This window comes from Propithecus coquereli, unplaced genomic scaffold (genome assembly GCF_000956105.1).
Source record: "Propithecus coquereli isolate 6110/MARCELLA unplaced genomic scaffold, Pcoq_1.0 Scaffold118, whole genome shotgun sequence".
In the NCBI taxonomy this organism is placed as follows: Eukaryota; Metazoa; Chordata; class Mammalia; order Primates; family Indriidae; genus Propithecus; species Propithecus coquereli.
Window position 1 is genome coordinate 4,749,126 of NW_012135858.1, and position 23,094 is coordinate 4,772,219.

Here is a 23,094-nt window from a genome sequence, read left to right on the forward strand (position 1 = left end):
TTACTACTAGCCGTCGACAGCACAAACCTTAGGACCAGACCATGTGGTCCTGGCTCCCCCTTTTGCCAGCTGTGAGACATTGGGCAAGCTACTTAACCTCTCTGTGCCTGTTTCCTCGCCTGTAAAGGGGAGATAGTGGTGACTACCTCACAGGGTTATTAGCAGGATTAGATGGATTATTACATGTAAAGCAGTTAAAACAGTGTCTGGCACGCAGCCAGAATAGTCTCTCAAATTAATTGACTGTTTACTGTAGCTTTCTCAGCATTATGAGATTCTGATGCTATTACATGTTGAAACCAGTTTGTCAATTTCTCTAATTTCATTTACATTCTGAAGGAATACAACACTGTTGTAGGTAAATCTTTTTGAAACACTATATGAAACTCATTGGCAGTCTGGGCATGGGGAAGTGTGAGGGTTTGGAAGGTGCTAGACGTGGAGAGAGGGTCTCCTCAGACTCTGGAACAGAAACCCCTTTTGCACGGGGGGAGTGAAGCAGGTGGAGAATTCCAGCCTCTGTCATCCAGGGTGCTGCAGGCGGAAAGATTTCCAACCCGGGTTACCGAACGTTTTTTAAATTATTTTAAGCCCAAAAACCCACATGGAGATTGGTGCTTTCTTTGCAAATTGGATGAAGAACCACCAAACACCACGGAAAAGTAAAAATCTCATAGCTCAGATGCCTTCTGTCAAGTGAGTCCACATTTTCATCTGATATGTCACCTGAGCGATGACTCCTACTTCTGTTCAATGTATTATGTGCACAAGACTATCACAAGACGTGACCTGTCACAAATGCCAGAATTAAACCTGCCAATGCACACGTCACCGGTAATTGCTTTTGCAGATTATTGCTTCAGATCCACTGTCTCCCACAGATGCTCCGGCTCTGCGCTTCCGTGGCAAAGCCAGAGGAGAGCTTGGTGAAACCGGAAACCTTGAGAAAGGCTCCAGGAACTAAGAGAAACTGGGTGTCAACACGGTGCTACTGCATTGCAGAGCCCCAGTGTTCTGGCATCCGTGGGGGTCATTTCCCATTGATACTGAAATTTGCTTTGTAATCTGGTTCTATCAGAGACTGCTTTCCCATGTTAAAGAATCTGGCTTCAGCCTAAAATATTCATCCACCACGTTTGAAGTTTACTGCGTAAGTCACCTTTAACCATCTGATATCTGGAAACTTCCTCCACCAAGTTCTTTGGAGAATAACAATTTCAAGGAAAGATGGATAAGACATCATGAAAGCACACTATTTTCTGTGCCCTCGATTACACATATAAACTGTTCATTTGGCATCCATCCTTTCTTTTTTTAACTGATTAAGGCAAAGAAGTCCAGTGTCTGGCTCTCACGCCCCATTAATCAAACCAAGAACAAGAACGAGGATGCTTTACATACACAGCGTCATGTACGGTCATCTGGTTCCAGTGAGCTGAGGTAGGGAAGTCTCCTTGTTAAGAGAGCACATAAAAAACAATCCTGTGTCCTGGCACTGGTTATCCTCCAAAGGCTTTACATGTGGGTGTCCACGCGTAAGATCTCAGACCTGTTCATTAATACTAAGAATCAGTAGGTTCGACAGGAATGTAAACACTCCAATCCTTCTCAAAAGACACCAATAATCTTTCAGCATACGCATACAGAGCTACATTTCATTAGGTGAAGAATGACAATGCTCTAAAATACACGATTAGAATAAATGCCCTTCTTGGGCAAGAAGAAATTCACAATTTCAGCTAATACACTGGGTCTACTGAGCTCTAATTCAATCCTTTTTTTTACATCAGTCACTCTCTTTTCAGAGCTGAAGGAACAAATGTCAAGTTTTCTTAGTTCCTCAAGAAAAAAAAATTTAAGCAGATATTCAGGTAAAAGAAGGTCAAGGTTGACTTTGCTTACGCTGTGGATTCGAGCAGCTGCTCACTTGAAACGAACACCTTTGAGGCCAGAAAAATGGCTCATCCTAACACCTGCAGTGTGAGTGCCTTCAGGATGAGTCAAATAAGGAAAAACAGACCAGCCAAAGTCTAGTTCAATTTTATTTTCCACTTTTAGTATTTTTCAAATTATACAACATGCAGTCTGCCAGAGTATCCATATATCTTCATTTTAGAACCTAGAAGATAACCAAAATTTTCCACGGGCCAGGGGAGGGTTACTTCCAGGTCTTTTGTTACATGGACTATAGTACAGCATCATTACTTGATATAAACTGCCATTCTCCCCCTCAAACCCCCAAAACAACTTTGTCCACAATTTTTTTTAATGAAAGCTACTGTACAGATACATAAAGCCCAGAAAACACACATCTGCAGTACACACAATACACTTTACAAACTAGACAAGTATAATTCTACAGAATGCCCTATTCCCCTTATATCTGCACACAATGAAAAGTGTTTAAAAGTGATACACAATTTTTAAATAAGTAAGTAGACTTCATGGAGCAGTGTTTCCTTCGATAGTTACCTGACCCTTATTCAATACTTTGTTTAAAAAGTCTAAATTGTAGGCGTTAAATGAAGCAATTTTAGACTATGATAGTTCCTTTAGCTTGCTTAAAATGTTCAAGGTGAGACAATGAAGTGAAATCTTCCCCCTGCCCCCTGGCAATGAAAAACTGATCCGATATGTCATATAGCTAGAGTCCAAATATTTCCTGCCCTGCTAAAAAATGCACTTCAAAAGAGGGGATTGTTAAGAACTTTTATTTGCTTTCAGTTATTCCTATAGGAAAGTGGAGCTTCCTTATGTAAACTTTAGGGCTTCAAAAAGTCACTAGATGCTACATTCTAGAAGACAAACATTTTTATTTCTTCATTTATCGCAATATTTCTGTAAATTCTGATTTACTTAATCATATGATTCTATTTCCTTTAGAAGTCTTAATCCACTCATTGTTCTGTCTACTACCTGCTGTTCAACAAAAGCAAAGTATATAGCAATTTGAAGAGATGATATATTTGTACAGAATTCTCTAGTAAATGACCGAAACACATTTGGCATTAATAAATTTTAGTTCCCAACCATAAATCTTGATATCTCAAACAGCATTCCTCTAATTTAGCAATCCACCATTCTACAGGTAGGGATTATTTATATAAACCATCTGGCTGTTCCCTTATAGCATCAAAGAGTAATCTTTCAAGAAGTAGCATGAAATATAAAATTATTCATAGAAGAGAAAAAGACGCACGCACATACACACGAGCAAAAAGCAGCATACAACCAAAAATATAATCATAGACTCGGCTGTTCAGAAGTGTGGTTTTTGCATTCAAAGTAGAGGGACAAATAGGCTAAAAAAATAAAAATTGCAAAGTGTGGCTTTTTAAAAAAGTGGCCTGCAGAAATCATGGTCCTAATATAGTAACTGGCTTATTATACAAAGCAATATTTAGAGATCCATTTGAATATACTATATAATCTATTCCAATAATCTGCCTAGCTTTCAGTCACAGGATAGGAAAATTAGATTAGAGGTCCTATAAAGATTGGAGCTAGGTGAACTGACTGGCTGATCAGCAACTAGCAGAATTATCTTTAAGAGACATCAAAGCCAACTTTCTCTGTGAATAAAAGTAAAGCAAATTTTGTCAGTCTCTTGTAGAGATCAAGAAATACAGAACTACAAGTGAATGCTTCTTTTGAAACATGAAAGAGCCAAGCAGTTCTTTAGAAGTAGAAGAAGGGTACCCAGGGAAAAATTACTCTGCAAAGAATCTAAAATAATCCATGTTATGATGGATATTAACAAAAGCCCCCAAAATTACTGACTGTTGTTCAATTTCCAAACACAAAGCAATACAGCTGCATAATGGAGAGTAGTGGTATGATAATTATTAATTGGCAATCCTCTCAAAGACCAGTGTTTTAGCAGAAACATAACTTTGTTAATGTCTGCCTCTGCTGTTATGTGCTAAAATTTAAATGAATGCAAAATTACCATCTTTATGAAATAAATACTTCAAGAGAATTCATCCCCCTCTCTCTCTCCTCCTCAAACCAAAACACACATAAACAAAGTGCAACATTTAACAAATAAATTAAGTCAAAGCAGGTTTGCTTTGTTAGGGAAATTTTACACAAGAATCTGAAAGTCAGTGCACAGTCACACAGCCCTTAGCACTTTTTACACACTTACACACATACACACATGAATTATCTTTGACCCACACAGCCATGACAAAAGCCCAAGTCTCCCCTGGCCCACACTTCATTCCAGTGGTGACAGCTGCGGGGCACAGTGCCAGCTCACTTGTCTTGGGCATGCACCATGATAGGATGGCTGCTTTCACTGAGATTGGTTTCGATGTCATGGACTTACCCCCAAACTTGTCAAAACAAGTAGCAGCACACAAGGCCAACTTAATTGAATTTTTGTCACTTTCCCTGAAAACTGTACTACTTGGAAATTGATCTTCTTAATATGCACAACTGGAAGTAAGGGTTGATTCAGCTTTAGATTAATGTATTTGAATAAAGCAACAGCTAAATGTAAAAAAAAAATCCATCTATACTGATTTCTTCTAATTGTGCCTAAGAAGATGAAATCTATTTGGTACCAAAGAGAGAGTTCAAATAAACAGTCTGCAATAATGGGTTAAAATACCAACTTACTCATGGCAACTTATTCACAGACAGGCACAAAATTTTGTCAATTACTTTCCCCCCAGAGCTTCCTTTTTCAACTGTTGGAAGGATGCTGGATTTCTTCAGCAATACCCCCTGGAGCTTAAGATGGTTCCCTAGAGAGGCTATCCCCAACAAAGGCTCCAGAAGGATCAGGGAGGAGGGAAGCGAAGAGGGGGGCAGCCCCATTTCCACTCATCCAACTCTGCATTTTCAGCACTTCTGAAGGAATGATGTTCAAACTGGGCAGGCCAAGACTAGTCGCTGCAGGTTCAATAGCAAGCAGCTCGGAGGTGAATTTTATGACTTTTTATATTTACATAGATGTGTTTGAATGAACAAATTCTACATTGCTACAGTCAGATTGTTTTTCTGCCCCGAAGAAATTTGCTTTGCGTTTTAACAGGTGTCATACTAAAAGGTATATTTTATATATCCAAAGATGTGACCAGGATATTCAAAATGCTTCTTTGGGGTAATTTGTTTCGGAAAAGTGTTCAGAATGAAAATTTTGTACCCTATAGCAGCACTTTGTGTTCCCTAAAAATATAAAGTAATGTGTTTATTTTACAGGAAACCAGACAGTTGAGGCAGAGCGTGGTCACCCGCCGCCACGGCACTTGGTTGTTCCCCTCCAGGGGATGGCACACTGGGGCGTTCCGATGGGACAGCGCACTGCTGAGAGGAGGCTCCAGGACGGCCCAGAGACCACCCAACGCCCCAGAGGCTGAGTCAGTGGTAGTGGTTCTGAGTAGTAAGCGGATCTTCTGCGATCATCTCCCTCAGATTTCTCGGAAAGAGAAAAGTCCAAGCGCACATCTGTACACAGAAATTCTACATAGCTCAAAATACCCGAAACTGGTGTACTGCAGATGGCTGGGGTAAGCAAGTGAAAAAGAAAATGGAAACTGTAGGAGGGGAAAAAAATAAAGGAATTGGTGATTAATGTAGTCCTTCACATGCTACGTGGAGTCATATCTGTTGGAAGAGAACCAAAGAGAGAACACAGGAGTTAGAGAACACGAGGGAAATGCACTCAGAAATTGTTAAAAATTTCTAGATGTTTAGACAAGAGCTGTCCAAGGCAAATATAATGTAAGCCACATATTTAATTTTAAATTTTCCAGTGCCTACATTAAAGAGAAAATAAATGGGTAAGATTATTTTAATAACATTTTATATAGCCCGATATATAATGTCATTATCATTTCAACATGTAATCAATATTACATGTTGAGATATTTTATACTACAATACTACTATCGAGATATTTTACATTTTTTTTCACAGTGTTTGCAATCTGGTGTTTATTTTACACTTTCAGCACATCTCAATTTGGACATAGCCACATTTGAAGAGCTCAAAAGACACATGTGGCTGGCAGCTAATGCACTGGATGACGCCACAGCCTCCGACTTCCTGGTTTTGCTCTAAGTATTTAGTCCCGACAGTCTCAACATTCTCTCCCAGGAGTCAGGATCTACTGAAGCTATGGCTACGCAGACGAATAGAATGCATCTTCTCATCCCTAAGGGGAATTCAAACATTTCTCATTTGCCAGTACTTGGCATCACAAGGCAGGTCAGACAGGGCCCCTCATCCAGGCTCTCTCTAGAAAGAGGTTCCTGGTTCCAAAAGGTGTGTTTCACTTCCATCGGATGATGAAGTTCCCCAGGAGAGCACCTCCTTTGATTTCACTCCACTTCCCACCAGAGGCTCATCTGGTCCTGGGCAGTTCTCCAGGATGAAAGTCTGGACTAGTCCTGCCTCAGAGGCCAGCCCAAGTGGCCTTTGTCAGCCTTTGGACCAACTCCGATAAGCTCAACTTTCAGAAGACACTGAAAGGTTCAACCTCCTTCCCCCAGTGGAGGCCTTAGGTCTGTCTGAGATCTTGCCTGTGGGTTTTGTGCTGAGCTCATGGTGCTCTGGGGATTGCGGGAGGGGGGACGAAAGAGGCAGATAAAGCCTCATCCTTGAGAAACTTATGGAGTTACCTGGTATAGGAAATATGACAGACACCAAGAAATGCCCAACTGCTCTTTTGATTTTAAAAAACCTCCGCAGCCTGACATGTTGTGCTTTCTGTTTTGCCTCTAGAAGGCTTATATTCAAATTTAGTGCTCAACTGTGGTAAATATCTTAGATTCCTGCTATAATGCTCTCTCCCTAATTTTTTTTTCACTTCATTCTCCTGATTTATATGTTATAGTATTGTAAGCAACCTCTCACATATTTTGTATAAATCAGCAGGATATAAATTTCACATAAATAGAAAAATTCAGGGTCTAGAAAGGGGTTATAAAAGTAGATAAGAACAAAGTGGGTGGAAAAAAAAAGGAGAGAAATGTAGACGAGAAATTGAATACAAAAGCAGAGAGAACAACATATTCTTTTTAAAAATACCGCCTCCTCCCTGACAGACAAAATAAATATTCAGGGAACTCATTTGGTAACTACCATCTCTCGCTCCAACAGTGTTATCCCCCACAAGTACGAAGCTGCTCAATTAAAAAGGGTTTAAACAACGTTACACGGTGATATTCCTGCCATTTTTAGAAGTCACACAGAGAAAGATTTGTCTTTGGGAAGAGCGTGTTTAATATTTGGCCTTTCTGGTGAGATTTTGTGCTTATTGTTAGAACCAGAAATGAAAAAACCTAAAAGCATGGTCATAGTTGTGATTTAAAATCCATTCTGAGCTGAAACCCAATAGGAATGCGATCCGAATACCACCGTTGACATCCCCATTTCACTTCTGACAGGTTCATTTTTCCAAGTGCACTATCCCCCCGGTCAGGTGAGACGGCCTTCCCGCCTGCCTGTGGGCAGGGAGGTGCCGGGCACATACCTCACATTGTAGGATTACGCCTGACGCAATGCTCACAGCGCTCGCAGCCAGCCCGGCTGACACAGTGAGCGAGACACACAAACCCAACAGGGCAGACTGGAGAACTCCAGCAGACCATGAAGTGACACGATTTCCACCAGAAGGCCTTTCAGTCAAATCCCCGCTCTCCCCACCATGTGCAAGATCCAGCATGTTCTGGCTAATAGTTTGGAAGAAACAGGGGACCACAGAGGAGGCCCCACCTGCTTAGTCACCTCAAGGAGCACGAGAGGAGACTGAGATTGTCACAGGCTGCTGACAGGAGCGGCAGAGGAGCTCTGCCAATAAAGGGTCCTTTCTTTATGATGAAGAGGTGGGTCCTCTTCGAGCCCAGCTGAGGATCTCGTGGGCCTGTCTGCAAAGACGTCTTTCCAGTGTGCCCAAGAAACATGGATTCAACTAGGATTCTCCTGTCCATCCTCCCCACTATCTGGATGTCCATTTCTTCAGAGAAATTCATGAGAGGAAATGGCTATGATCTAAAGGGAACCACTTCTGACGGCTCTGATCCTGGAGAGGTTGGGGGATCTTGAGAATACGTAAGACCCAGTCCCGTTGCCCCTCTCTTAGATGGTTCAAAGTAGTCACTCACTCACCCAGAGGCAGGGGACTGGACCAATTGACCTGCTATTGGACAAACCCTGAGGCTCTGCCAAAGCGGAGATGGTAATTCAGAACGGCAATGTGTGACCAGATTTGGAAGGAAATAAAATCGCCTTTCTTTAGAAAGGTTGGGAAGGCTGAAGAAAGAAGCTAATTACATAAGGGTTTTGCAAGAAGTATTTACAGATTGTTTTCCCCCTAAATTTGGCTTTTGCAATTGCTTGCAGTGGATTTAAGCTTAATCCAAACAGTACATAGTTTTATCTTTCTTTCACCTTTCTACAATTCAGTCCCCACATTATAAGAATTACCAATTGTACTTATCACTGTTGAATAGAAGTGGATTTATCTCACTGGAGCTTTGGTACAATCTGCTGTGGAGGAACAATTTTAGTCACTCTGAGCGTGTGACTCTGAGAACACGAAGCTGAGAAGTATTCAAGTACAGCAGCCTGCCGCGCCGCAGAGGAAATCAGGAATTCTTTCTTCCACCTGCATGTGATTCCCCCTTTGGACTCAGAATGCCAGTTTCACAGTCCTCTGCCTCAAAGCGCCCACCTAGTCATTTCTGCCCTCCTCCCCACAGTCCCCGCTCACCTGCCCGTTCACTAGCTAACATTTGCGAGGGCCTAATTTTTGCCAGGTACTCTTCTAAAAGACTTTTTTCTCTCATATTCTCTCACTCAATTCCCAGACAAGCCTGGGATGTGGGCGCTATGATCCTAACTTCTCCACGCCACCATTTCCTTAGCTGTTCAGTGGCCAAGAATTTCGTCTGGAGTGACAGGCTGGATTCTGTTCATACACTTCAACCAAAACAACACACCACGACACCACGGACAGAGTGCAGAAGCAGCTAGGAGAATCCAGCTGTTGTCTATTAACCTAGACGTCAAAGAGATTTGCAAAAATGTAAAACAACGCCATTTGGCTATTTTGTTTTGGAAAATGGTTATTTTTTAATTAAAAATGGCACTTCTGGGAAACATATATGGGATTACTATTATTTTGAAATGAATCCAGCAATATTTCAACTTTTTGTTTGAATTTCTAATATGATACATATCGACAGGCATAACCCATAATATGAAAGCTCTTTGATGTCTTTGATCCTTTTCTTTTTTTTTTTACAGAGTATAAAGGGTCTCAAGGCCAAGAACTTCAAGACCTGCTGCACTGTACCCTTGGCTGTGCACTGGCTTCTTGGCTTTAATACTTCAAAGGGCTAAACCTAACAGCAACTCCTTGCCCACCCTCCGTGTGTGGCATGGACCCATTTCTGCTGTAGGCAGAAGTCTTAGGTATCTTAGGTATGCATCTTAGGTATATATAATATTATTTGTGATCGGGGTGTCAAAGCCCAGAGAAATTCAAGGTAAACCCCAACAATGGTGCAAGACAGGCTGGACTCAGTCATTTAGGACAGAGGAAACAGTAACAAGAAGGAAAGACAGGGAGGGAGTCAGAGAAGCAACTAGACAAGACTATAAATGAGTAAACGCCAGCCTGGGAAGCTCAGCCTGAACCTAAGGAGATGCCAAGGATCCAAGGGCCTTGTTGCTGTAGTCAAGCCCTAGAGAGAAAACTCCATTCTGCCTGGGGCAGAGTGAGAAAAGCAATGGAGGGAGAGGGGTGGAGGGATCTAGAGAAGGGTAGAACTTTCTCAGTTCAAAAAAAGAAGAGCCAGCAGCCTAAGTGGACCAAAAGTTTAGACTTCAGCTGAGGGTAGTGAATGAGGGGAAATGGCCAGGGGCATTCAGAGTCAAGAGAATCTGAAATTTAAGTGCTAGGTTAGAAAATACTGGTTTTCCTAGCTCTACTGTACACTTGGAATTTCCTTGTTTGGGTGCAGCTTACTGTGACAAGACTTTTTGGAGTAATTTATGCATTGCAAATGTCTGGGCTAGGTGGGGCAGGCTGAATGAAGACTCTAAATGTAGCAGGCACACAGGCAGCACAGGGTTAAGGATTCCAGGCCTTTGGTCACAGCTGATCATTATGGCAGCAAAAGGGACAGTGGTAAAAGCTGGTAGATCTTTGTTAAGTGTTTTCATCCCAGCATTTAAGAAGTTAAAAATATTTATTAACAATTAAATATATTCACAATAAAGATCCTGAAGTCATAAGACCTGAAGAAGGCAGCCATCCTGCAGTGATGGTCACTGATCCAGGGAATGTCACGCACTTAAGAGGTACAGGGGCCACAGCTGGACGCCGAGCTCCTGTGTAGGCTCTGGGTGGCAACGTTAACCTGGGAGACCCTGCCACAAACTGCAGAAGTGCCTTCCCAGAGTGGCTTTCTTTATGCCTCCAACGTGAAATCGCAGTGGGAAAACATTGAAATCAGAGCCCTAGATGAGTCCCTTCAGGCTCTACCACAGTGATTTTTGAGATTTTTATCAAATATTTTATCAAAGTTTACCAAAACTTTACTAAATATGATTTCTAGGCTTAATATATATGGTTTTGATAAAAGTACAGTCCCCAAACTATCGAAGTCTTCATCTATATCAACATGAGAAGCATCCTGGGTCTTTGGTTCACTTCACAAAATTTTGAATTGTCATGAAAATCTCAGGCATGCATATGACTCTCGAGCATTCTGGATCTCCTAGCCGACTCCACGGGACCCGAACGTTCCCAGCACCTTCCACCCCACATTCGCTCTGTCCTGCAAATGAGCTGGTGCAGCTTTCACAACTTTAGCCAATCATCTTCAGGCTAAGAAAGAAAAAGCTGGATTCAATAGGAAAATGCTGTGTTCCAGCCACGGGAAGACAAAATGAGTTGATGCCATGCTGTGGTTCCATAATCGTCTTAGTGTGAAAGAAGTGACAGAATTGTGTCGTGCCATGCCACACCACGCAGGGCATCCCAAGCCACAAGAAGCAACGCACGCCAGAGTGGCATGGTACCTCGCTCATTATCTTCAGTGAAAGACCACCTTTCACTAAGTTATGTTTGTTTGATGGTTTGCCTTTTTAATTTGTGGTTTTATTTCAATCTAATTTCTAGATTTGTTTTGACTTTATAGTTGTGTAAGATCTGTAAATAGGGAATGTATACTGTTTTAAATTTGCAAATGCTTAAGAATTACAATAAAATAATTTAAAGCGACTCTGGGGATCTGTTAACATTTTATTCCTTTAAAAATACACTATTTACTACTCAAGTTTGAGACAAAATGGTTTAAATATAGGAAAAGAAAAAAAAAAAAAGACCATTCTGCCTTTGAAGTCTTTCACGGAGCAGCCAAGGTTTCAGCAATGCCCCACTGGCGCCATCTGGTGGACACAATTGAACAGCCCCCGCCGCTACCACCACCAACTTGGCAAAGCACAGCCAGGAAAGGAAGCAGATCCCCAGGGCCCTCAGAATCAGGGAGCTGAGCAAATATTTAAATGGGTGTCTACATTAAATATGGGGCTTCACGTAAGCACTCGGCACTGCCTGAGAGGCCCATTTCACATCTTCTCTGTTCTCAAGCCTGAGACCCCATCTCCCCTCCCTCCCTCTCCGCTAAGAACCTGGCTTCTCACCTGCCCGAGAAAACAAGCACTAAGATGAGCCCCATCTCACCTCTCTGCACACCCCACCCACCTGCACCTGCGCCTCCTACCCTGCCCCTCTCAGCTAGATCATTACCATCTGCATACAACTAAGCTGTTATGTCTCCCACCTTACACGAGAAAAGCAAACCCATTCTAACCCACATTCCTCTCTACCCTAATCTGTAGGCCTGACAGCTGAATCCAGCTCTGACCCTGTGCTGCCTCGGGACACTTCTCTGCTGCCTGAGGCCACCTACAATAGCCCCCTAGCTGGGCCCCTGCGCTTACTCTGGCCCCACCCTGCCCTTCCTCCAGGGTCCAGCCCAGAGTGGCCTTGTCCAATCATGAACAGGTCCTACTGCTCCCATGCCCACACCCCAGTGGCCCCTCATCCTAGATTACAATCTGAACCGTACACCCCAGCCTCAAAGGCCTCATTTACTTGGGCCCAACCCCCTCCCTGAGCACTCTGACGGTAATGGTCTCTCTGGGGCACAGAGCTCCCGCCTTACCTGCTTGCTATCCTGCCTCAGATGCACCTCATTCATTCCCACCTCCGAGAGCGCTTCTGTGTCCCTCTCTCACACATTGTTGCATGGCTGGCATTTCTCATCAGTCAATTCTCAACTCAAATGTCACCCCCTCTTCTAAAATAGTGCCCCTATCTCTATTCCATTAACTTGTTCTTATTTCCTTCCGAGCGCTTACCACTACCTTCAAGTTACCTTGTTTATTTTCTGTCCATCTCCCCACAATAAGCACATCACTGCACAAGAACAGAAACTTCTTTGCCTCATTCACTGTTAAACCAAGTACAGAGCAGGCTGTGGGTGCCTGATCCCATTTGGCAGACGAGGACAGAAAGAAACCTCGTTCTTTCAGACGAGGCTGAAAGAAACCAAGCACCTTGCCCATCATCACATAGACGTCAAGCACCAAGGCCAGGGTTGAACCCAGGTCTGGACAATTCCAAATCCCACGTCCTTAACTCGATGCACTAAACTGCCCATGTGCAGCCCTGAGGCTTGAAAAAGATCATCCCTCCTCCCCCTGAGAGGGCTAGATTTGACCTACATGAGATCAAATCCAGCATTATCCTAGGTTCTTTTGATTTTTACATTTTGGCATCTTCAGTGGCTCTGAAACCTTGAGGATAAACCAAAATACTCATGGTGACTGTATTCCTTGAACCCTAAAATAAAGCAGAAGGAAATTTCAAAGATATCCAGATGCCACCCAAGGAACAACATGCTGCTGTGACTCCAGCAGGAGGGCTGGGGAGAGTTAGCAATTGAGATTGTTCCCACCCAGGGAGGAGACACTTCAGAATGAACATCCCAAAGGTCAGCAAAGATGATCTCAAAAAGGTTTTGATCTCATCTAAGCAATGAATTCCATATCTCCGATTATTTTTTAAAAAATGATTTAGCATTTTCTTACTTCTAATTCTACTACCCCACTCCGTTGGTTACTACCCTTTTTCTAATCTGCACTGACAGATGCCCAGGCATTTCTTAAAATGGGTAAATCTTCTCTCTCATAGCTTATAGATAAGCAAATAATATTATCTTTAAAATCTATTATATTTGCTCATAGAAACAGGACACTGAGATACGGGCCTTCCCCACTCAGGGGTTATAATTCGCTGCTATAGAGAGACTAAAAACTATTTTGTAACAACCATATGAATTAAAGGAAACTATAAGCCAACATTTATCAACCAACTCCTGTGTGCCAAGTTCTGCACTGCTCACCCATACAGCAGCTAGCATGTTTATTAAGTACTTGTTGTATGCTTAGAAGCACGACCTCATTTAAGCCTCACATCAATGCCAATGACCCAGGTAAAAGATTCTCCCCATTTGACAGATGAGGAAACTGACTCTGGGGTTAAGTAACCTGAAGAAAGTGGAAGACATGACACCTGAACCCAGGTGCATTGTCCTACGCCAGTCCCCTAACCACACTAACATCCTGCCAACAGTAAGGGGGACCTGTTTACTTGGGGACATTGCGAGAAAAACACTGAGCTACAGGAGTTGTATGGAGAAAGCGTGTCAAGGAGACTCCAATTTCAGACAAAATCACTTGTAACGCTTTGAGTAAAGAAAGAAACGAATTTCCATGATGGGTGAGGGTGGTTCTGTTACTTGGAAGCTCTTGAAAGTCTCACCAGACTATCGATTTTCAATCCTCAGTATGAGGAGAGGCTATACTGGTGACCAACGGACAGCATTTGGTTGTTCGCACCTTACATAAAATGTGGGCCTGGCAGACCTTTACCGATGCCATGTGACTGTCCACCGCACAGTCTCTGGCCCCCAGAATCCCTGGGCCAGTATACTTAGTAAGGTCTCGTGAGGAGCCAAGCCCACGCATGTCTCTGGTGCTTCCATCAAATGCGGCGACGCCTACATTACACCCAGCCCAGTGCTGCTGCAGATGGGCTGCTCAGATGTACAGAGTGCCGCTGCCCACCCAACATCCACTCACTCTCCTTCACCCCGGTGAAAGAACACTACTCTTTTTGGGTCAGTGATGTGCCCAGCTAGACAACTACCTCTTCCAGCTAGATGTGGCCATGTGCCTCTGTTCCGGCCAGAGGGACAGAGGCATTAGCACTGCATGAGACTTCCGGAAAGGCAACTTAAAGGAAGTGGCTTCCTCTCCGGATGCTGAACTTAGAATGTGGGCATGATGGCTGAACTTGCAGAAGTCACGTTGGTGACCTTGAGGAAGGCAGGCACTGTGAGTTCCAGGTTAAGAGGTTAGCTTCCTGCTGTCCCTGTGAAGCTTTTTCACCAGCTGTTGACAGATGACCCTCAAATCTCCTTTACACGACAGAGAAGTAAATTGCCATCCTGCGTGAGCCACAGTCACTTTAGGATAGTTCTCAGATGTCAGCAGGTGGCAAAACTACGTGGCGCACTTGGTAAAAAGACAAAGGCCCAGGCCGTGTCCTGCTCTAAGGAGCCGGGGCTCTGGTGCTCGAGGACGCCGATACCATCACTGCTCCGGCTTTTCTGCTAGAACAGCCCAACTTGGTCTCACAGTCCCCTTCGGGTATCAGCATCAATACTGACAACATGCGGTCAAAGCAACTTTATAACATCAAGTTTCGTTTTATTTCTGAAGCAGAGAGCAGGTCTGAATGGGGTGCACCCTATCACGGCCATTTCCCATCCGCCTGTCTAGGGTCTGGGAGACGGCAGGTGCTGGTTGCCTGCCCTTGGGCTGCCTGGGGCTGCCTCCTGTTCCTGCTAATCTGAGCACCTGGCCTGCTTCTTAGAACCGCCTGGGGCAGTGCAGGTGAAAGTCTTCTGGGGGCAGCCACTAAAGCGTCCTTCTCGGAAGTTTTAGACTGAGCCTTGGCAATGCTGGCATCTCACCCCGGGTGAAGGCTGCAGCCCCTGGACTCCCTTCTTGCCCTGATGCAAAAAGGACGGGGTGAGGAGGAATCGCCGCTCTCCCGAGCCATCCTGGGTCGTCACGGCTGCACATCATGCACACTCGCCGGCCTCGTAAGCTAGCTTCCCTCATACCCTCGTAAGGGCCTGGAGTCCAAGGACAACACTCAGAGCCCCCTCCTCCCACCCACACATTCAAGTCATAGTTTTTCTAAACAAAGTTTTCTGGCCACCTAACCAGTCACCTCATTTCTCCATTTCGATAACAAAGGACAGGCTACTGAGCTCTCCTCTTTTCTAAAGCATGTTGCTCTTTCCTTTTCTTTTTGCTGGTAGAGTATGCCAGGCTGTGGGCTGTGGGCAGAGAGGCTTGCAGACCACCACCTCCTAGAAAAAAGCGGTCAGGACCCACCTGGATGTAAATTAGCACAATTCTTAAAAACCCACTTGTTGAGTTCAGATAGTAATTTTAAAAATATGACTTTATATTATCTGGCTCTTTATATTTAGTTCTCAAGACTTACAGCAACCCCCCACTTCTGTCTGTTCTGGGTAAAAGCAGTTGACAAACAGGTAATGCCCTTCTGGATGCCAGCTACAGAGGGGAGGCCCACAGACAAAAGGAAGCTCCGGTGAATCACTCACCACACCTCACCTGCTCCTGGAGCCCGGCCCGGGGTCCCACCTGGCCCCAGGTGGCCACAGCTAGGTGACCCCAGGGCTCTAGATTGAGGTGAGGGTAGGCCCAGGTCTCTGTTTACCTGGAACCCCCAGGCCTGTCCTGGGGTAGATGGAGGGTCCACTTCCTATGGCTGAGACAGCCAGGCGGGGGCTCTGGGAAGGCAAGAAGACTTTGCCTCCAGATGTGCCCCAGGGCCACGCCACAGAGAAAGCACCCTTGAGACCAGGGACTCACTTTGTATTTATTTCTGGTAGTGAGTGGAGTTTGAAGAGCCACCTCCTCCCCCTCGGATGGCATGGACAGCCGTTGGAGACGATGCCGGGTAGTGTCCAGGGCGGATGGGCTTGGCTATATTCAACCGACAGGAAGGAAAGAGAACAGACATTTAGAAACAGCAACCCAGAGACCTACAGGTCGTATGTGATGACTAAGAGTCACAATTCTTATCAACATTATCATTTCTGAAAATGGAAGGTTTGCCTTCCTATCAGTACAGTTAGCAAATCCAGGACACCCTAATATTTAGGGGACAGAGAGAACTTACACATTAATTACCTTATTTTAAATTCAGGCTCAGAAAAATTAGAAACAAAAGACTCAGTTTTATCTAAAATAGATTCTAGGTCCCCCGTGGGAATAGGGAATAGGGGGGATTCCCTATTTCAAGGGAATGTGTGCAGCCCCGGAAACCGAATGCAGTGTTCCGCCTGTGACGCATTTTTCTGGGGAGAGGGTCCATAGTTTCCAGTAGATTCTCCAAGGATATGAAATCCAATAAATGTAATAAACCACTAAGCTAAGATTTTAAAACTAGAAACATGAAGTTGCTCATTTATAATATATCTGCATAGCAATATCTGATAGGAAATAAGATTACATGTTATCGGAGATGTTTCAGTTAAAAAAACACAAAAGACTCTAGAAAACATCCCTAAATCCCTTTTATTCCTACGGCTCTGTCCTGGGAACTGTGACTCAGTTAGCTACACCCTCATTTCCTACATATGCAAATGCCCAAATCCAAACAGGTCTTGAAGAGGCTAGAACTCCAGGCCTCTCCCATGTTCCCTGCCAGCCTGGAACCACACCCTGTCGCCAATGCCAGCCCAGCTCTTCCCAGGGTATTTCCAAACCCGCACGTGCAAGAGGCTTTCCTGGAGGCTTCTGGCTACGCACTGGCTCCTCCATGGTCCCGCCTGGTGCAGAACACAGGGGGCCCTGGCGCCTTGCAGAGAAATAGCCTCATATTCCAGCATTTCTAAGAGTGTACCTCGGTCATAGCCAACACCTTTGCCCACAGCCCAGACTGGCTTCTCTGCTCAGCTTGGAAGCTTTGAGACCACGATGTCCACTGGAACATCTCAGCGTAGGGTAGCAGGCGCCTGACGCTGCTCCGTTCTCCCAGGATGAGCACAGGGGCTGTGAGGGCTACGTCCTGCAGGCTCATCCCAGCCTTTCAGATCTTACCGGGCAGTGCAAGGTCCTAGGTGGGCGCCAACCTGGCTCCCCAACCCTGGTGCCGCCCCGCGCACATACCGATCTGGGCCGAATGGGCCCTCCTGGCCATGTTCTTGGCTCGCACGGCCTCCTTGATGCGGTCCACCTCCTGCTGGTAGCGCTTGCGGTCCCGCATGGCGTTCTCCTTGGCCTCCTTCAGCGCACTCTCCAGCGCCTTGACGCGCTCCGCCGTGGCGCGCAGCCGCTTCTCCAGCTTGGGCAGCTCGCAGCGCAGGTCGGCGTTGTCCCGGACCAGCTGGGGCGGGAGGGGAAGGGGTGAGTTACAGGGAGGCTGGCGGCTGGCGGCCGAGACAAATGCGAGCAGCTAGAAGCAGGTCGTCTTTGACACTCCAGGTGACCTAAACTCAGGGAGCAGCATAGGAAAAGAAAAAACCCCACACCCTGGGACCCCAGTTTGTTAAACACATGATTCACGGGGTGCAAGGGACCGGGCGGGGAGATAAAATTAAAAGCCATTTAAGCCACAGGAATCTTTCCATTTGGGGCAGGACTTCCTCTTTTGTTCGGGTGTGTGCAGGGAAGGGAGTAATAGTGTGAGGAAATTTACCACTAGCATGTTAGCATGAGAAAATTGAGAAGTTTAAAACCAGTTCAAAAGCACTCAGTGAAAAACATGCGTGTTCTAGAGCTCTCGGGGGCCTCCTCCTATGTCCGTCCCATGGTCCACACTGGCATGTGGTTTCGACCCAGCCTTGCAACATATCCAGGGGCTAGCTGGTAACATGAAGATATTGCTCCTTTTTTCTCACCACAATTAAGAAGCAACAGGCTAGCCCTGGGCTAAGCTCCAGGGCCCACTCTGTTATTTCCTGGTCATCTGACTGAGTCTAAGTCATTTGACCAGGAATCTTGGGTTTCTCATCTATAAAACAAGGATACTACATAATAGGGCCATTGTGGGAGTCCAGGTGGATCAAGAAAAGTTTTGAAAATGAGAAAATGTACACAGAAGTGAGCTACTGCTGGGTGACACCGGCTTTGTTTCCCCAGCACCAGCTCCAGTGCCTGGCAGAGAGAGTAGGTTAATAAATGTTAGTTGAATTCATGAGAAAAGTAATGGATTTCAGAGCCCTATTTCAAGTACCCTGGCAGTTTCTACTTTTGTGTTTCTTATCAACAATTTGCTTGATTGACTTCGACCATGTTGAATCTGTCATCTTTCCTCTGGGGAAAAAAATGTCATTATCGGTAATGCTGCAGAAGACTTAAGTCAAAGAGAAATGCCATCCCCTTGGCCATGTGGTCCAAAAAGCTGGGCCATTTCCATCACATTCCAATTCCTAAAGAGGGAAAACAGCCATGGACATGCCTGCATTTAAACAGAGAGGATCCAAGACAAACGACCTGCCCGAACCACTGCTGGGTTTGGACCGAGTTATCACTCTCTGTCACTCTAGAAAAATAGTGGGGCATTGCAGGGATCTGAGAAAGTGCCCAAGATGGCCAGGAATAGGGCGACAGAGCAGAGAGGGTGCTGATTCCAGTCCCAGCCTTCCCACCCGTGCACTGAAGCTGTCATTTCCTGTCCCAGTCTGTAAATATAAGGAACCTGAACCACTTCGGTGGTATCCGCTTTGCATTCTGTGTAGCCTTCAGGTCCACAGTGGTGGCTTAGGGGTGTCATGGGAGACGCCAAGGCCAGATGGGGTCTGAAGTCAGGGGTGGAGGCAGGAGGAAAACACAGGGCTCTGAACCCCCGACTCTCTAGCCCCAGAGAGCTCAAACTCAATGCCTTATATTTGGCTTGGACAAAAGAAAGTATTTTATATATAAGGGAAGCCACTGAGGACTGAAGGATTTTTAAGGACCTCTCCAGCACTCACGTCCCGTTACGGCATACAGTCCTTCCCCATCAGCCTCGCACGGTGCAGCCAGACCTGCCAGGGCTTCTTCCTAGAAAAGAGAGGGAGGCCCCGGGGCCGGCGGAACTCTCCTACCTGCTTGTGAACCTTAGTGAGCTGCTCCAGGTTATTCTCCAGGAAGGAAATTTTCTGCTTCTGGGCGGCACTGCCCCCTCCATCGTCGCTGTCCAACTCTACACTCTGCATCAACACCAAGGGGTCAGCGGGACAGGCAGTCACAACGCCCCTGCACCCCACCCCAGGATAATGAAGATGATATAGTTTAAACCTTCTTTTAGAAAAAAAAAAATCCCCGTTCCCATCAAAGGGTATTCTGAAAGTGAAAATAAAGAAAGATTCTAAAAGTTTAGACTCAACAAACTTCCCAATTAATCTCCTTGGTATCAAAGGTATTTTAAGAAGGAGCTATTTTTTGGAGGGTTGGGGAATTAAAAAAAACCCTTCAAATCTGCTCTTGAAAGTTACAGATGATTTCTCTTTAGTGAAATATACCTCTCCCTTATAGGTAAGTAAATGGGGATTTTCTTTTCAAAAAAAAGCATTTCAAAACTCATTAAGAAGAACCAATGTGAAAACGTAAATCCAAGACCTAAATTTGATTTCAACCAGCATGATGCGGTAATAAGTCATCAAGCTTTTAAGCAAGTGCCTATGGTCCCCTGGGAAGTCTCAGTGGCCTCTGCCTGTCCCTTCAGCTTCCGATTCTATAAAATTCCATAATGAATCAGTCTCAAACTAGTCACAGTATCTGGATGCTGGGTAAACTCTTGAAATTTATCAGATCTTAAAACTGGCACAAACACTGCACTCCTGGCAAGCTGAGTGGCACAGACAAGTTGGGGGACACAGGTGCAAACGCATCCTGGAGTTCCAAGATGACAAAGTGTTTGCTTTGTCTGATTACAGAAGAGATCATCATCCTTCTTCTGAGAGTAATGGCTGTACGAGCATCTCAAACCTGTGCTCTTCAGTCTCAAACGGCCTCTCAAACTCGAGTTGGCATCAGACTCCCCTGGAGGTGGGCGCATTAGGACTCAGACTGCCGGCCCCCGGCCCTCATCTCTGATTCAGTGGCTCTGGGGTGGGGTCTGAGAATGTGCCTGTCTAAACAGGGTCCCAGGTGATGGCGCTGCCCCTGGCCACAGGACCACTCATAGGAAACCACTGGTCTCAAAGGAGGGCTTTCCTAGAGTATTTTATATAATGAAATCAGGGAAGTCTGATCCCAAGCTCTTAACCCTCCCTTAGACCACTGCCTGCTATGGTCATGGCTTCCAAGACGTCCCCCTCAGACGGAGCCTTTTCGGGCCTTGTCATAACCTCTGGCCAGGTGCCCTCCGCCTCTCCCATCCCTGAAGCCTCTGCTCTGGCTTCACTCTGCTACCTAGTCCAGGTCCCACCATCACTTGTATTTTGATGATGATGGTCACTACCCAACTGCGGGGTCACTGCCATTGAGGCCTTGAAATCTCCCATTGTCCACTGCCCTCTTTCCTTTACTTGCATTTCCAGGATTCTCAGCTCTCTAGAACCATGGCGTTGGGGCCGTGCCGACACCCGATCCTGACCCTCAGCTGGACACCACGGCTCAGCGGTCTTCTCGCTCACGCCTAGCAGATCCCCTCCACAGCTGCCTGAACCTCCTCCAGCCTCCTTGGGCTTCCCATTCTCTTCCCTCCTTCCCCACCCAGGACTGAGGCCCCACGTAACTGAGAAGATCCCAGTCGGCAGAGGCAACTTCTTTCCACTGCCATGTCTTCCCTGCCCATGTTCCAGTTTGACTTCGCCACTCCCCGCCTCTAGGAAGATGTGTCCCTTCTCCTTACCCAGCCAGATGTGTCCATCCAACTCTATCCCTCTCAGACCCGACTCCATCGATTACCTTCTCTTTTTAAGGTATTTGACCTCTTTCCCTTGGCTCCTTCAAACAGACACACATTCACACATGTACACACACTCGAATGTGCACACACATTTACACACATACGCACACAGTTGTATTAAATATACCTCCCTTCAATCCTATCCTACCTCTACACATGGCCCATTGCATCTCAGCCATCACTTTTAAACATTTTGAAAGAGTAGCCCCCTTGCTACCTTAACCTCTTAGTCCTTGTAAACCTCTGCAAGCTGTTCTGGGGGTCACCATGATGGAGCCTCCTGAGATCACAGCAGCCTGAAAACCAAAGAAGCTCAATTCTACAGAACCCACAGACGTGGACTGCAAACCCATCTCTGGCTCTTCCCAGCAGTGCAATCTTCGGTAAGTTATTTAACATCTGAGCCTATCTCCACATCTGCAAAAACACCAATACTAAGCACCACTTACATGATTGTTGGGAAAGGCAATTAAGACACTGGATGTTGAAGCGCTCCATAAACTCTGCCCTAGCCCCTAAGGGCCCCTGACCAGACAAACGGGGTTCTCATGGTCTGACTTCTCCAGGCTTCAGGGCACTGCTGTCTGATAAGACTGCTCTGGGTCCTCTTTAGTACAGCGGTGAGTAAAATGTTTAAATAAATCCATCCATACATAAATACTGCCCTGGGTGTTCCTGCATGAAGCAAGAGCAGTGGTTTTCACACAGTAGGGGCCAAATATGCGTTCATTTGAAATGACGGCCAGAGAAAGCATTACAACTATCTTTTACTAAGGAATGAAAAATCAGGTGGAAAAATGTTCCCAAGTATTTTTTGCCTCTAGCACATTCTTTTAATAACATTCTCTGGCTTGAAGTAATTAATTTTTAAGCATAACCAGCCCCAATTTAAGCAAGTGATATTTCAACTGAGAATGACTCTTCCTGGCCATCTTTTATTTTCTTCTCAGTCCCATGCAGACAAAAATAGAACTCACTTTTTTAACTCGGGTGGTCAGATCCTGGACGAAGAGTTTACGCAGGTTGTGAAGCGTCTGCAGTTCTCGAGACTGGAAGAGATTTTTAGAAGGCCACTTGAGTGAGGAAACGCACTGAATTTATGACACATTTGTCACCAGATTGTTAACCCAAGACTCCTCCACGTGTGCTTTCCGTGCCTGCCACGGACGAGTTGGTTGGTGCCACTGCGCTCCCTGCGACCCGCCCCGTGCCGTGCCACCCCCAGACCCCACGTCACTGTCAGGAGCACCTCCAGGTGCGGAGGCTGAGAGCCCAGACAAGGAACTGTAGACCAAACAGAGCTGCTCACTTGCTGCACTCTCCATGGAAACATTTCTTTCCTCAACCCCCCAAATCCAAAAGTTTTCTCAAAAATTCCCAGTGAGCTATATTGTATCAGAATGGATTCATTTTTTCTTTTTCTCTATTATATAAACATTATGTATAATACCAACGCATTTAAATTAAAAGTTAGCCACGATTTCTCTCACCCGAACCAACTGACATTTTTCACACTTCCACACCCCCTTCAGGCCAAGTCCACATGTCCGTCAGTTTCACATCACTGAGACTACAGATGGGGCGTTTTGTGGACTTGCCACCCTGGTGACCCTGGGCAAGTTATCAAACCTTTCTGTGCTTCAGTGTTCTTATCTGTAACATGAGGATAAAAATAGTAGTGGCCTTGTTGTTGACAAGATTAAGTGAGGTAACCCTTATGAAACTCTTAGAACAGTTTCTGGCACATAGTAAGTGCTCAATAAACTTTACTAGAATGAATTTTTGATGCATTATATCTTATATCGTAAAAGCCATTTCTTCATTAGGCTTTTATTGTTTCCTTTTGTTGTTTCTGTTATACCTTTCAATATAATTAACTTTTTCAGGGCATTTTTTCCTTCATTTTGGATTATTTTGTACAAATGAACCCTTGGGAATTAGATTGCTAATACAAGGCCATGAGCCAAACCTGGTAATCTTTATTAACAAGATCAGGAGATCAAAATATTCCATTTTGTTCAAGTCTCCATGTATTTACTACAGGAGATACGAGTAGTCCTTTGCAA

General features: G+C 45.2%; 1 protein-coding gene across 1 annotated transcript in view; it reads right to left on the reverse strand.

Moving 5' to 3' along the window:
• Window positions 1-5,528: 5,528 nt before the first annotated feature.
• KIF5C (kinesin family member 5C) overlaps window positions 5,529-23,094 on the reverse strand; it is a 139,280-nt gene continuing 121,714 nt past the window's right edge. The window contains exons 22-26 of the mRNA XM_012659446.1: window positions 22,006-22,077; window positions 19,221-19,325; window positions 17,302-17,518; window positions 16,000-16,113; window positions 5,529-5,613 (exon numbers count right to left, since the gene is read on the reverse strand). Of these exons, the coding sequence (XP_012514900.1) occupies window positions 16,007-16,113; window positions 17,302-17,518; window positions 19,221-19,325; window positions 22,006-22,077 (501 nt within the window). The 3' untranslated portion in view covers window positions 5,529-5,613; window positions 16,000-16,006. The remainder of the gene's footprint in view (window positions 5,614-15,999; window positions 16,114-17,301; window positions 17,519-19,220; window positions 19,326-22,005; window positions 22,078-23,094) is intronic.